Below are 14,707 nucleotides of genomic sequence, written 5' to 3'. Positions count from 1 at the left end.
GGTGATGGAGCCACAGTGATGAATGGGATAGATGTGAAGTCTGCAAGTGGTGCACAGCAAGAGAGGTAATCAGGGGACTCTTTATACATAGTGTAAGTAGAGAAATCCAGAAACACAAAGAGAAGCAAAAATTTGAGAAGAGTTTGCAGAGGAGACTGTACAGGTTCATAGCTATTCAGGTTCCAGGTCCATCTTACCATCTTTGCATCCATGGTTCAGTAGCAGAGTCCTTGGGGGTGCCTCACTGATCTCTGCTGCCTTACAGTTAATGAACTGCAATAGTATCACCCAAGGACATTGAGGGGCTTTATTGCAGTGCTACATAGAGTTGCTAAAATATAAACTCTGTAAGATAAGTGTTAATATATAAAATTATTTATGTTTGCAATAAAAAAAGTCCCAAACTTTGCATCCTTTAAAACATGTGATTGGAGAAGTTGTTCATGCAGTTAAATTATATTGAGATTTCTCTTTTACTTGGAGTCTATTGGAGTAGGACAGAAATTGGACAGGAGAATTCCCAGGCTCTTTGCAGGTTGAGTTGGAGAAACATGGAGAACCACCGAGAGAACAGGCAGCACTGTGACATACAAGAAACAAAGCAGGTAGTGAGGTAGGATGGGTACTATATTTGGTTCATGTGAACATTAACCCACTCATCATTCTTGAACAATTAATGGATATGGATTAATGATTCTCAGTAGTTCTATCCCCCAGGAAAAATCAAAAATAGTTATTTTACATCCTGTTAACCTGTAATGGTTTTAGAACTTGGGATCCATTATGCTATTGCTGGTAATTGCATAGTAAGCATGTTGTAGATTTTCACTCAGCACTTCCCAGCCTAACTGGATCTGCTCAACTCAAGAGGAAAGACAAGCATTTCTTCTTTTAAAACTCATCATTTTCTAATTCTGAGTTATTTGTGCACTATTTAATATTCTGTTTGAAGGTGTGTAGAATCTGGGCCTCATCTGCAGGAAATTAATCAACAGTTTCATTGGTATCTAGTGAGCTCCACCATGGTCTTTTTATCTGAAGGACAGTTGCAAAATGCTTGTTTATTGGAATAGTAGGAAAACAATTCATGTTGTATGGTTCAGTTATGACTAAATTCATGGGAAGTGAACAATATGCTTTTAATTTTATTTTATTTTTTGGGGGGGTGAGTGCCAAGGATTGAACTCAGGGACACTCAACTGCTGAGCCACATCCCAGCCCTATTTTGTATTTTATTTAGAGACAGGGTCTCACTGAGTTGCTTAGCAACTCACTTTTGCTGAGGCTGACTTTGATTGAGATCCTCCCCTGCCTCAGCCTCCCGAGCTGCTGGGATTACAGGTGTGCACTACTGCCCCCGGCTATAATATGCTTTTTAAAAAGAGCTTTCTTAAATATGATTTAAATACCATGAAGTTTATCCATTTATGAACCAACCTCACCTTATTTAATTCCAGAATATTTTTGTCACACCAAAAAGAAACCTGATACCTGTTTGCAGTTATTCCTCCCTTTTACTTCCCCCAGCCTCTGGCAACCACTAATCTACTTTCTGTCGGTCTCTATGTATTTCCCTATTCTGGACATTTCATATACATGGAATCTAATATGTGACCCTTTTTTATTTTATTGATTTTATTTTTTTATAGATACAAGACAGCAGTGGAATGCATTACAATTCTTATTACACATATAGAGCACAATTTTTCATATCTCTGAATATAAACCGCGTCCACGCCAATTTATGCCTTTATATATGTACTTTGTTTTTTTTTTTGCATTACAATTCTTAATACACATATATACCACAATTTTTCATATCTCTAATATGTGACCTTTTACAATTATTGTCTTTTATTTGGAATAAATCAAGCCTCATTGATGGTGTAGCATATATCAGTACTTCCTTTTTATGACTGAAGATTATTCAGTTATGTGGATATAACATATGTTTATCCATGCACCCGTTGATTGGTATTCGGTTTGATTTTACTTTTTGACTATTAAGAATGATATTGTTATAAACATTCATTCATGGGCAAATTTTTGTGCATACATATGTTTTCAGTTCTCTTGGGCACATCCCTATGAGTGGAATTACTGGGTCTTATAGTAACTGTTTAATATTTTGAGGAACTACCAAATTACATACCCACCACCAATGTGAGAGGTTTCTGGTTTCTCCACATCCCTGCCAACACTTGTAGTTGTTTGGAACAATACTGCATTATATCAGACTCTTAATTATTCAGGAGATGGTTATCTGTAAGGTGAGTTTTCTAGTAGGGTTTTTGTTTCTCTTGTCTCCAAAGATTCTGATTTGTTGGTTTCACTTTAATATCTAGTTTCACTTCCTTGGAGAGAGGAGGCTGAAGAGTACAAGGGAGAACTTAAATTGGTTAATGTAGCTACATATTAACACCTGTTAACAAGTTGGCTAGGAAGGCTTAAGAGGGAAAGGCTGAATTTATTAGCTTATGTGATGTTTTGGATTAATGGCGAGTGGACCTGTAGAACTGGAGATAGTCTTGGCTTTCATGATAATTAATATATTTGTGTTTTTGTTTATTAAAAAACTAAAAGTTTATGTAAATATGTTCCATATTATCTGGATGACCACCATATATGGACAGCTATAAATTTTTAGTGACTTTTTTTTTCTGTTGAGTTTAGTATCTTGATGCTAAGAAATTCAACTAATGTGACAATAACTAACTTAATGCAAAGTTTTCAGAACATCTTAGGGGATCTGGTATAATTTTTCTAAGAACTTCATATCTGACTCAAAACAAATTTTTTTTCTGACTCTGGTTTGGTGAGGAATATCAGTCAGTATTCAATGAGTGACCTTTTCCCACAAAGCGATTATCATTGTAAGAAAGTGGGCAGGTTCCCAGGGGCTAGAGACTTAGCATGAAGTGGCCTGTCACAAGTCAATATTGCTTTCAGTATCACACTCAATCTTTTAAATTTCACATGAATTTATAGTGTTTCATAAACTCTATTCATATGAATATTAATATTTTAATATTAAACTCTTAAATTGTATTAAAAAATAGCCACACTTTCCTCTGGCACACTGAAAACTGTTCTAATTCGTGTGGAATAGATTTTTACTATCCTTTTCACACCATCCATTCATCCAATAATTGTTTATTGATCCTTGCACTGGGGATATAAAAAATACAAGGATGTTGTCCATTCTTTTTAAGATTGTACAAAGCACATGAGGAAACAGTATGAAGTTATGATATAAGAAATCAAGCGCAAATCAAATATGAAATGAAAGACTCAAGGATGCTTTGGAAGAGATGTGAGGGCAGGATGGTTTATTATTGGTGAATCAGTTATTGAAGATGACAGTTTAACAGCTAGAAGGACCTGAGTTTATGTTCCATTTCTTAACACTCATTGTATGACTTCAGCCAAGGTACCCATTTACCCTTTCTGAGCATCCCTAAGGGATCATGCTTGGTATGTTCATATTGGTAACTTCAAGAACTAGATGAATGGGCTGGGGATATGGCTCAAACGGTAGTGCACTTGCCTGGCATGCGCGGGGTGCTGGGTTCGATCCTCAGCACCACATAAAAATAAAATAAAGATGTTGTGTCCATCGAAAACTAAAAAATAAATATTAAAAAATTCTCTCTCTCTCTCTCTCTTTAAAAAAAAATGAAAGAACTAGATGAGTTTTGAAAGTCAGTGTAGTGTGGTAGAGAAGAAATCAAATTGTTATCCCATGGCTGTCCAACTCAAACCCACTTTGTATGGCCTTGGGCCACTCTACAAATGTCTATGACTCAGTGACCTTGTATGTACAAGAAAGATTATTGAAGTTGCAGTTGGAGAGACAGAATAATTAGTCCCTTCCAGGTCTTTTTACATGTGTACCATTTGATATGGAATCTGGAGAATGAGTAGAACAAAGAGAACATAATAGAAGCTGTAGAAATAATAAATAAACAGGTCCATGTAGAAAATCAAAAGAGAAAAGATAAAACACACTTAGTGGGTGGAAAAATAGAGACAAAGAGAAAAGAGACTTTTGAAATGGGTTATGTTTTTAGAGCATCATGGAAAGATTGCACTTCATTTAAAAGTAATTTTGATAGAAGGAAGACCAATAGAAGAGAGAAAGGGGACTGGGGGGAAGGAAGAAGGGAGGTATTAGGTAACAAAATTGACCCAATTTTGTAATTCTGTTGTATGCATGTGTCAATATGTAACTGTGAATCCCACTACATGACTATAATGCACAGTTTAAAAATACCCAGTTTTAGTTGAGTATAGATAACACTTCTGATGGGTGTCCTAACAGTTCCTGTTTGATTATGTATTACTTCCTACCTCCAGTCCCCTTTTCGTAGGCCTCAGCCCACATATATTCTCAGGTAGTCCATAGATATTTCTAAACCCTATTGTCAGGGAGGCTGGGTTTGAGACTTGCTCTTCCATTTGTTGTCTTGTGAATAAAGTCTTTCAAGAAATTCTTCATTTTAGTGATCAGTATATTGCATGGTGGACAAAATGGGCCTATTTCGACAAAATGATTAACAAACAAGCCTTAGGAATAATATGCAGTTCTTGGAACAATATTTAATTCCTTGGAAAATGCCCTAGTTTGATCACACCACATTAATGTGATTCATCTCCTGGTTGTGAAGTTATGAGCAATTTTTGCTTTCTTATAGGTTTTATGTAATATATGTTTGATTTTATCGGTTAAAATATCTGTAGAAAGATCTATCTGCATGGAGCTGGTTGCATTGGGCAACTCTAGACTGTTGGCTGGGGTCAGGGTCAGAGTGAGACTGGGTCCTGTGTACCCCTTTGCAGTTTTGCATTTTTGAATCAAGTGAAAGTATTAGTTTTATTAAAAAAAAAACAGTTTAGGGCTGGGGTTATGGCTCAATAGTAGATCGCTCACCTGGTACATGTGAGGCCCTGGGTTCGATCCTCAGCACTACATAAAAATAAAATAAAGATATTGTATTCGTCTACAACTAAAAAATAAAATATTAAAAAAACAGTTTAAATTAAAAATTGGCAGCATAAAGAGAACAATTTTGGTTCTTTGTCTATTTGTTCACGTACACAAGTGGTCTGGTACAATATCTCAGGCTTAACGTTCAATACATATTGTACTTTTCTGAAAAAAATAGCAGATGAGTAGTATATTTCAAGAGAAAATGATTAGCATGATTTTTAAATTAGACTAGAAGTGAATTGACTAGAAAGAAATTACCCATTTGAGGAAAAATAAAGGATGAGAAAGTTTGAAATGAGCAACCAGCTTCTAACTCTAAGGTGAGGAGCGATTTCAAGTATATTGGGAAAGCAGAACTTAGTTCTTTGGAAACTAGCTTTATGGCAAAACTTTTGTTTCAGTTTTTTTCCCTCCAGTCTGTAGAAAAGACTTATTTTAGGGATGTTTTTGTTCTTTAAATCCTTCACAGGTGCTATAGTATCTGTAATATTTGTCTGATAAAGTAGTTAACAGCATAAAATAATAGTGACATAAGATTTTTGCCATCATATAGGCTGATGGGAAAAGTAACGAGTCAATACTGATTAAGTATAGAATAAGCATATCAGAGTGGAACTATCAAAATGTGAAAACATGACTCTCCTGTAAGTGTATCATGAACACATGTCAAAGATCTGCTTAGCTCTTTAATGAGGGAATCTACAAAATGTTGCAGCTGGCTTAAAAATTATTGAGGAGATTTATATATGCTGTTGGGAAAGACACACTGAAAGATTTGCTAAGTTAGAAATAAAACTAGTTAATGTTCTGTAGGGCAGTAAAACCATTACTTCTTCAGTGAATTTTTCTGAAAGGTGGAAATTAGTTGCGTCATTGCTGGACAAGAAGAAAAAAATAATCTATAAATTAACCTGTAACTTAACTAATCAGTAGTAAATAACAAGTTACAACAACATCCAACTTCTTAGAGAATGAAATAATCTTTGGGTAGATCTATTAGATCAGCTCTGGCATGGTTTTGAAAGGTCTTCTGGACATCTTTGCCTTATTTCCATGTTCTGGCTAATTTTAAAAGTATACTTTAGGATATTAGAGAGGGACCATTAATACCAACAGAATTGTTGGGCTACCTTGGACTCTCCATTGTGGGCCTCAGGTCTTCTAAGTGGGCATGGAGTTTCCTGAGACAGATTTTTCTCCTGGGCCAAAGTTCCCCCCCAAACTTGTGCAGTCAGCCCTCCATAATGGTGAGAATCATATCCTTAAATTCAACCAACTGTGCTGCAAATTTAGGAAAAAAAATTTGTCAGTACTGAGCACAAATAGATCATTTATTCTTTTAAAAATGTGGCATAACCGCTATTTACATGGCATTTACATTGCATTAAGTGTTATTGTGAATAATCCAGAGATGGTTTAAAGTATACAGGAGGAACATTTACAGTATACCTTATAAAGAACTTGAGTATCCATGGATTTTGGTATCCATGGGCAGGTGGGTAGGGAGGGGATCCTAGAACTAATCTCCTGCAGATACCCAAGTGGTAGAGTGCCTTCCTAGCTTGTGAAAGGCCCTGGGTTTGAACTCTAGTGCTGGGGAAAAACAACCCCCCCCAAAAAAAAGCCCACAAACAAGAAGAGCAGCTGTTATTCTTATAGCTCCTCACTTTCCCACTCTCCCTTGCCTCATTTTTTTTTTCCTAAATTCACTGGACTAAATAGCAATCCTTATTACCATTTTCCCCTTACTCTCATACAAACACAAACTCATAGGAAGTCACTTTATAATAAAGCAGAAAGCCCATTTCAGATACAAATTGCTTCTCTGAATGTCTCAGAAATGAGAAAAAAGAAGTCCAGAGATTTCTGAAACATCTTTCCATTAAATCCTTCAGACCTAGTTAACACAATTCACATATATGGCAAAGGCCTTGTTGAGTTTGGTTTGGGGTTACTCTAGAGGTATTCTTCTTTTTCATTCTGCTGGCAGTTCATATCACTTTCCTTAGTGAGTATCAATTGGAATTTAAAGCTGGGTGTATGGTCAAGCAAGGAGGTAAGTTTTGTTTTATAGTCTCTCTTTCTTGTCCTTGTTCTGCAAAACCTGGATATTGTATGAGCCTGTCTCATGTGTTGTCATTAGGATGCGGAAAGTTCAACAAGTGAGGTGAGTACCAGCAATAGCAAATTGTCAAATAATGATTAGATGGTACTTCCTACTAAAGAAGTGGAGAAGAATCTTTTCTGCTTCTGATATAAGGATTTAAAAATATGTTGTATGTTCTGAGAATGATAAAATCTTAACTCAGAGGAACTTGTATTCAAAATACAGAGGAAACCTCAGAGGTTTTGAATCCAGTCCCCATCCCATCTGCAATCCATGACCCCATTCTCTGAGCCCTTCTGGGGGTGGGGGTGGGGGTGGGGGTGGGAGTGGAGAGCCTGAATTTGCTAGACAGTATATTGTTTGTGAACAACTTTGATTCTTAGTGGATCCTCTGCCACAGGGTGAAAAAGTCTCATCTTGCATACTGATCTACCAGAGAGTGTCCATCTGAGTAAATGTCTAATCTTTCTTCCAAAGGAAAATTATTGTCATCTTCCTTGGAAGCTGTGGTTTTAAAGTTGGCTGCCTCAGGACCCTTCTACTGTATGCAAAAGGATATAGGTGGCAAAAGCATTGTGCAAACCAGTATGCACTTTGTGGTCCTTGGAACTGAATAAGGCACATTAGTGTATTTAGTGTGTGAATTTGGAGAGGGATGGGAAAGACTTGCCTCTTTTTTTTTCAGTATTTTTTTAGTTGTCAATGAACCTTTATTTGATTTATTTATATGCGGTGCTGAGAATCAAACCCAGTAACTCACACATGCTAGGCAAGTGCTCTGCCACTGAGCCATAATCCTAGCCCCAAGACTTGCCTTTTTTGATCTGAGTTCTACTTCTGTTGTTTGCCTGGACTAAGAATTCATTGGAGTTTTCAATAGGTACATGATAATATCAGATCACATTGGCCATCCAGGTCACCATATTTTGGGGTTCTTTTTCATATGAATTGCTTTCATGTCAAGCATTCCCATGATGGCCATGTATGGGTAATTTTAACCTAATCTTTTAACCTTAGCTATGAATACTTAATTATAACAACAGACAACACTTTTAATAACAATATTTGTCTTATCAGTGTGAAAGAATAGGATGGTGGTTAAGGGCTTAGACCTGGAATCAGCATATGAGTTGAAATCCCATTTCCTTTGCTTATTACTATGTGGCCTTAAAATGACATGATGATGCCTGTAAAGTTCTTTCCATGGCTCCTGGCAAATGGTAAATAATCAACAAAGAGAGCTGTGCTGTTATTTTCTTTGCCAGACTTGTACTAGAGGTCTTCAATAGGCATTTTCTTATTTAACCCAACTACAGCTTGATGAATACTATTGTTATTCCTCCTTTGTTTAAATGTGGGAATGGAAGCACAGAGTACTTATGCAACTTGTTCATTGATATGGAGTTACTGAGTGGTGTGGCAGGAATTTGAATACAAGTCTCTTTGATGCTGAATGATCTGACCCATCTTTAACATTTGTTTGTGTTTTAAAAGATGAATTTTACTAAGTATATAATTCATGCAAAGAATGTAACATGTGTAAGGGCAGAAGCTGAAATATAAAATGCACTACAGAAGCTGAAATATAAAATTCCATTGTTTTTGAATGTCTCAACTTGTCCTCAACCCTCTCTATACCAAGAGGTAACAGTCATTCTGATTTTGAGAATTGTTACTCCCTAATTCTTCTTTATTGGTTTTCCACATATAAATATACTCCTATATAATGTTTTTCTTTATGCAACTATTTATTAGAACAAACATAAGGTCATAAAGCATGAGCTATAAATACCAAGCAATTTCATTTTATTTTTTTCCCTTGTGGTCTTCTTAAGTTACCTATGTGTTTAATTCTCCTATTCTGGATGAAAACTCAAGCAGGCCCTATGATTCTTGTGGTCACTTTTAGATCATAAAAATTTTAGTCACTTCAAGTTAAAAAAAAATACAAAACCAGAAAACACTCATTTCTGCAATTAAAATGTTCAATTTTGTGTAACAATCAAAGCGATAATCTTGTTTTAAAATCATGTCTTTAATATTAACAGGGCATGTCTTATCTTCTTTTTCTTTTTTTCCTCTCTCAGAAGTATTATTGGTATTCCAAGCCTTCTGTTCTTCCACGTGAAATTTAAATTTAATGAAAGTCACATATACACACTAATGCACACACAGGATTTAGAGTTTGATTGGAGATACCATTGTCTCTCAGTATCTATGGGGAATTGGTTTCAGGATCCCTCCATAATGGATGCCAGAATCTATGGATGCTCAAGTGCCTCTCTTTTTAAAAAAAATTTGTTGTTGACATGATAGTCAAGTCTCTTATATAAAATGATATCATATTTACATAGAAACTACACAGTACTCCTGCAGACTGACTTTCATGCCTCCCTTCTGCCCTTTCTCCCTTCATTCCGCCCACCCACCCTCCCTCCCTTCCTCCCTCCCACTGGGGGATCAAACCCAGGGCCTTATGCATGAGAGGCAAGCACTATACCATTGAGCTAAAATTCCAAGCCCTCCCATATACTTTAAACCATCTCTGCATTATATATCTGATACAACATGCCTGCTATATAAATAGTTGTATTGTTTAAGGAATGATAATGGGGAAGAAAGTCCGTGCATATTTAGTACAGATGTATTTTGTTGTGATTGTTTTTGATCTGTGGTTGGTTGCATTTGTGGAAGCGGTACCATAGATATGGAGTGCCAGCTGTATTTTTGAGTCTTGATGGTATTAGTTTTTCATCTGTCTTAGTACAGTTAATATGCTTATTAACCCAAGGGATAAATTTCTGAGAATTTCCCTAGACAAGCTGGGACTCTTTGTGCTTTGTACAAAGTTCTAGATGGCCTGAAATTGCCACTCACTAATTAGCTGCTTGGTATTTAAATTAATAATCAGTATTTTTTAAGAACAGTTTTAGGTTTACAGAAAAAATTGGTCAGAAAGTACAGTTCCCAGTGATCCCTTTCCCTTGCACACACAGATTTCCCTATTGTGAACATCTTTTGAGTCAGTGTTAATAACATTGTTAACTAAAGTCCATAGTTGACATAAGGGTTCACTCTTGGTGTTGTTCATTCTGTGGATTTTGACATATATCTCTCATTACATTATCAAATAGTATTTTCACCCCCCATCCTCAGTACTCTGCCTATTCATCCCTCCCTGCTTCCAACCTCTGACACCACTGATTTTTCTGTTCTCTCCATAGTTCTGTGATTTTCAGAACGTCACCTAATTGGAATTATAGGATATGGGTGTTGAGAGCCACAGCCCAAGGGGCCCCAGCAAACTTTCAGACTTCCAGCTGATGACTGGCTCACGGCGGCCCCAGCAACATCTAGCTGATAGGCTCCTCTGCGGTGATGCTCATTGGAGATGCTCATTGAGCTGTTTCCCCGTCTTCTCGATCACAGCCATCCAGGTAGGTCAGCTGGGGCAGGAGCCTGAACACACTCTCTCGGTAATCATTCAGATTAGTGACTTCACAGTTAAATAGATCTAGGCTCTTCAGACAATCCAGCTTTTTCAAAGGTTCCAAGGTGCTGATGTCTTTCAGTTTATTTCCACTTAAATTTAGATGTGTGAGATTTGGAAGTTTTTCTGCTAACATATCCAGACCTCCATAGATTCTATTGTCACTGAGCAATGCCGCAATCTGGCTGGGCACAATTCAGGAGCCACTTGTCAAAAGAAACTAACTTTATTTTTAGAACCACACACGCCAAACAAAACAGCTCCTCAGGAAAAACCCTCAGAGCCCAACTGCCACCACCGGCTTCCCACAAGCCTCTCCCCCCACCACCAGCCTCTCCGCCTCCCACAATCCTCCTGCTCTTGAGGTCAATTGGCTGGGTCGCGTGGGCAGAGCCAAAAAAGTCCCCCAATGAGCAGCTCCGTGGCCTGAAAGGGCAGGGAAACAGTCCAATGAGCATCACCGCAGAGGAGCCAATCAGCTAGATGTTGCTGGGGCCACTGTGAGCCAGTCAGCAGCTGGCAGTCTGAAAGTTTGCTGGGGCCCCTTCGGCTGTGGCTCTCAACATCTCCCCCTCTCTGTTTAAACATCAAGCATGTGGCTTAGGGACCATGCCTGCCTTAGGTTGTCCAATAGTACATATGGTCCTTACCCGTTATTGGATGAGCTGACTTCAAGGCGTCAGCCTCCTGTCTTAGGTTGGTACCATTGCAAGTGGATCTTACCCGTCACTGACTACCGGTCCAGTATACAGCCACACCTGTGGATAGGTCTTTGTACCAGCTGGGGGGTGAGGTTCTTTGCCTCACCTCTGTTGGCCCCCAAATTTTAGCTGAACGATCATGACAAGCAGAAGGGAGGAAGATACACCAAGCCAGTTGACGGCTCCTTTTGGAAAAATTGTACCACCGATGACATCATCAGCAAAAATACCCCAACACTACCACAAGTCACTGCATCAACAGATAGTTCACAATGCATACAAGTGAGTTCACAATGCATACAAGTGATACATAGTCCAGGCAAGTTCTGCAAGCAGTTCAGTGATGGCTATCGCAGAAGCTGTAGATTGGTTTTATCTTCGTCTTCATCGGCACTGGGATGAAGATAGGAATTCTGGCAATAATGGCTAAGGAAAAAATTATGTAACATTCCAGAAGGCACTAAAAGAAAACAATTTTCTTAACAATTTACATTGTCTTGAAGAGAATTATTAAATATAATGAAAAGGAAAGGTGAAAGGAGGATTGTGGGAGTCGGAGAGGCTGGTGGTGGGGGGAGAGGCTTGTGGGAAGCCGGTGGTGGCAGTTGGGCTCTGAGGGTTTTTCCTGAGGAGCTGTTTTGTTTGGTGTGTGTGGTTCTAAAAATAAAGTTAGTTTCTTTTGACAAGTGGCTCCTGAATTGTGCCCAGTCAGACTGCGGCATTTGGTGGCCCGTACGGGGAATGAACCCGCGACCTTGGCGTTATCAGCACCAAGCTCTCCCGCTGCATGCCTCCCCGCCAGTGCTTGGTGTAGCTGCAGGGCCGAGCCGAGCAGTGCTGTGCAGGGCTGAGTGGAGCCGAGCAGCCGCTAGGCTGCGTCGCCGGTTTAAGCGCAGTGCAGGGCCGCTGCCGGGGGGCGGCGGTAGTGAGGCCAACGCTGCGCTCCAGCCCCCTTTTCCCTCCATGGTTTCTCTCCGAACTTGTCTTGGACAATTGCAAATCAAATGATGGAAAAATTGAGGTCTTAACTACTGAATTTGTGAACTTGGAGTTCCTCAGTTTAATAAATGTAGGCTTGATTTCAGTTTCAAATCTCCCCAAGCTACCTAAATTGAAAAAGCTTGAGCTCAGTGACAATAGAATCTATGGAGGTCTGGATATGTTAGCAGAAAAACTTCCAAATCTCACACATCTAAATTTAAGTGGAAATAAACTGAAAGACATCAGCACCTTGGAACCTTTGAAAAAGCTGGATTGTCTGAAGAGCCTAGATCTATTTAACTGTGAAGTCACTAATCTGAATGATTACCGAGAGAGTGTGTTCAGGCTCCTGCCCCAGCTGACCTACCTGGATGGCTGTGATCGAGAAGACGGGGAAACAGCTCAATGAGCATCTCCAATGAGCATCACCGCAGAGGAGCCAATCAGCTAGATGTTGCTGGGGCCGCCGTGAGCCAGTCATCAGCTGGAAGTCTGAAAGTTTGCTGGGGCCCCTTCGGCTGTGGCTCTCAACATATGGGTTTTTCAGATTTTTCCCCCCATTTAGCAGAATGCATTTCAGTTTCCTCCTTGTCTTTCTATGGCTTGATGGCTCATTTATCTTAGCACTGAATAATATTCCACTGTCTGGATGTACTATGGTTTATCCATTTGTCCTCTGGAGGACATCTAAGTGTGGACATCTGGTGGCTTCTACTAAGAGCAAGAGAATGAGGATAGGTAGCATTTTCAAGTTAGTTGTAAATGGCTCATAGAAAGGAGAAGAAGCCTGGGAAAGGAAAAGAGGGGAATAAAGGTGGGCATAAGGTGATAAAAGAGACATTAGGTCAGAAGAAACGCACAGAGGCAAGAACAGGAGGATAGGGATTGGGTTTCAAAACCCCAGACAAAATCAAGACTTCAGAAAGTCCCAGCTGGAGGTGCATGTCCGCCTGTGGGCTGTAAGTCAGAGTGAGAGGACGTGGGAAGGCATTCCACAGGGTTCAGTAATGGAATTCAGGACATCTGCCACGCAATTGCTGTGAATGGTATTTTTTTCCAAATCTGAACCACAGTGGTGTGCTTGGACTCACTTGCCCTGAGAGCCTGGTGTACATATGAGAAACCTGTCTGCCTTCTGGATCAACACTCAGGCTCTATCCAGGAAACTTTTTCTTTTTCAATGAGAGCTCTTTCTGTGGTTCTAATCATTTCAAGTCCAAGGAACGAGGTTTTCTCTCCTGTGTAACTTAAGGTTGTGCCATGGAGGAAAGTTGATATCAAATGGCAAATTGAAAGCTTCCTTTTAAACTCCCTAAAAAGAATAATAGAAAAAACATCAAAAGAGAATAAGACCATTTTTAGAGCTCACTGGTGATAAAGATAGCAGAGTTGTACAGTATGCTACAGAGTTTTTGAGTTGTACTGAAAATATTGAGGCAAAACAAGTTTGGCTTTTCTTCTTCTAGGCTCACCACATAGATCACTTTCAGGCCCCCCAAATCTGGGGATTTCTCCCCACCAGGAGGCAAGCCATCTATTTTATAGAGGCGCTCTCATTCAGTTCAAGTCTGATACTATTTGCCTGGAGGTAGCACCACATCCCACAGGTTGAGGGTCAGTTCTACCATACTTTCCCATTTCAAACCCAATTTTAGTCCAGGCCTCCAGAAGGTCTGGAGCTACAGATTGGGATTCCTATGTCCTTTTCAGCCTTTATAATTTTGCTACAGCATCTCATAAGAATTCAGGGAAACACTTCTATTTACCAGTTTATTTTGAAGAATAGTTTAGAGGATATAAATAAAGAGGCAGATAAAGAGACATATAAGGAGAGGATTAGATGGGTCCTGAGCTCAGGAGTCTCCAGCTCATCCCCGTGGCATTGGGTGTGCCACACTCCTATATTATGGGTGAGTTCTCATTCACCTTCCTGCAAGCCTCCACCAGTTCAGCTGTCCAGCAGCTCTCTGAACTCTGTCCTTTGGAGTTTTAATGGAGACTTCATCACATAATCATGATTAAAGCATGGCCAATGATGGAGAAATGTGACTGAACAAAAAGGATATGATTTAATGTTAATAGACTTGAGTGGGGAACCCAACCAGGCTTGTCGAGATTCTTCTTGGCCTCTCTGTGCAGCATTCTTCTGAATATGAGACAGGAGACCTTCTGAGAAGGAATTCTTATCATCTACTGTCAGACAAAGCAAGGTAGAGAATTTCTTTGTGACCAGCTTCAGGATGGAAAGGTGGGGTTAGGGAATAATGTATGACCTGCTATATCAATCAGGGTTCTCTAGAGGAACAGAACCAGTGGTATAGTTTGTATGTGAGGTGTCCCCCAAAACTCATATGTGACACAATGCAAGAAATTTTAGAGATGAAATAATTTGGTTATGAGATCTTTGACCTAATCAATGCATTAACCCACTGAAATTA

At 39.1% G+C, this 14,707-nt stretch overlaps 1 protein-coding gene across 1 annotated transcript; it reads left to right on the top strand.

The window, feature by feature from the left end:
- Window positions 1-2,255: 2,255 nt before the first annotated feature.
- Window positions 2,256-12,678, top strand: LOC143411830 (acidic leucine-rich nuclear phosphoprotein 32 family member B-like). Its single transcript, XM_076872701.1, has 2 exons — window positions 2,256-2,270; window positions 12,103-12,678. The coding sequence occupies exons 1-2, from the start codon at window positions 2,256-2,258 to the stop codon at window positions 12,676-12,678; spliced, it is 591 nt and encodes a 196-aa protein (XP_076728816.1).
- The last annotated feature ends 2,029 nt before the right edge of the window (window positions 12,679-14,707 follow it).

This window comes from Callospermophilus lateralis, chromosome 12 (assembly GCF_048772815.1).
Source record: "Callospermophilus lateralis isolate mCalLat2 chromosome 12, mCalLat2.hap1, whole genome shotgun sequence".
In the NCBI taxonomy this organism is placed as follows: Eukaryota; Metazoa; Chordata; class Mammalia; order Rodentia; family Sciuridae; genus Callospermophilus; species Callospermophilus lateralis.
The sequence above is the reverse complement of the archived record's forward strand: the minus strand, read 5'-3'. Positions and strand labels throughout refer to the sequence as shown.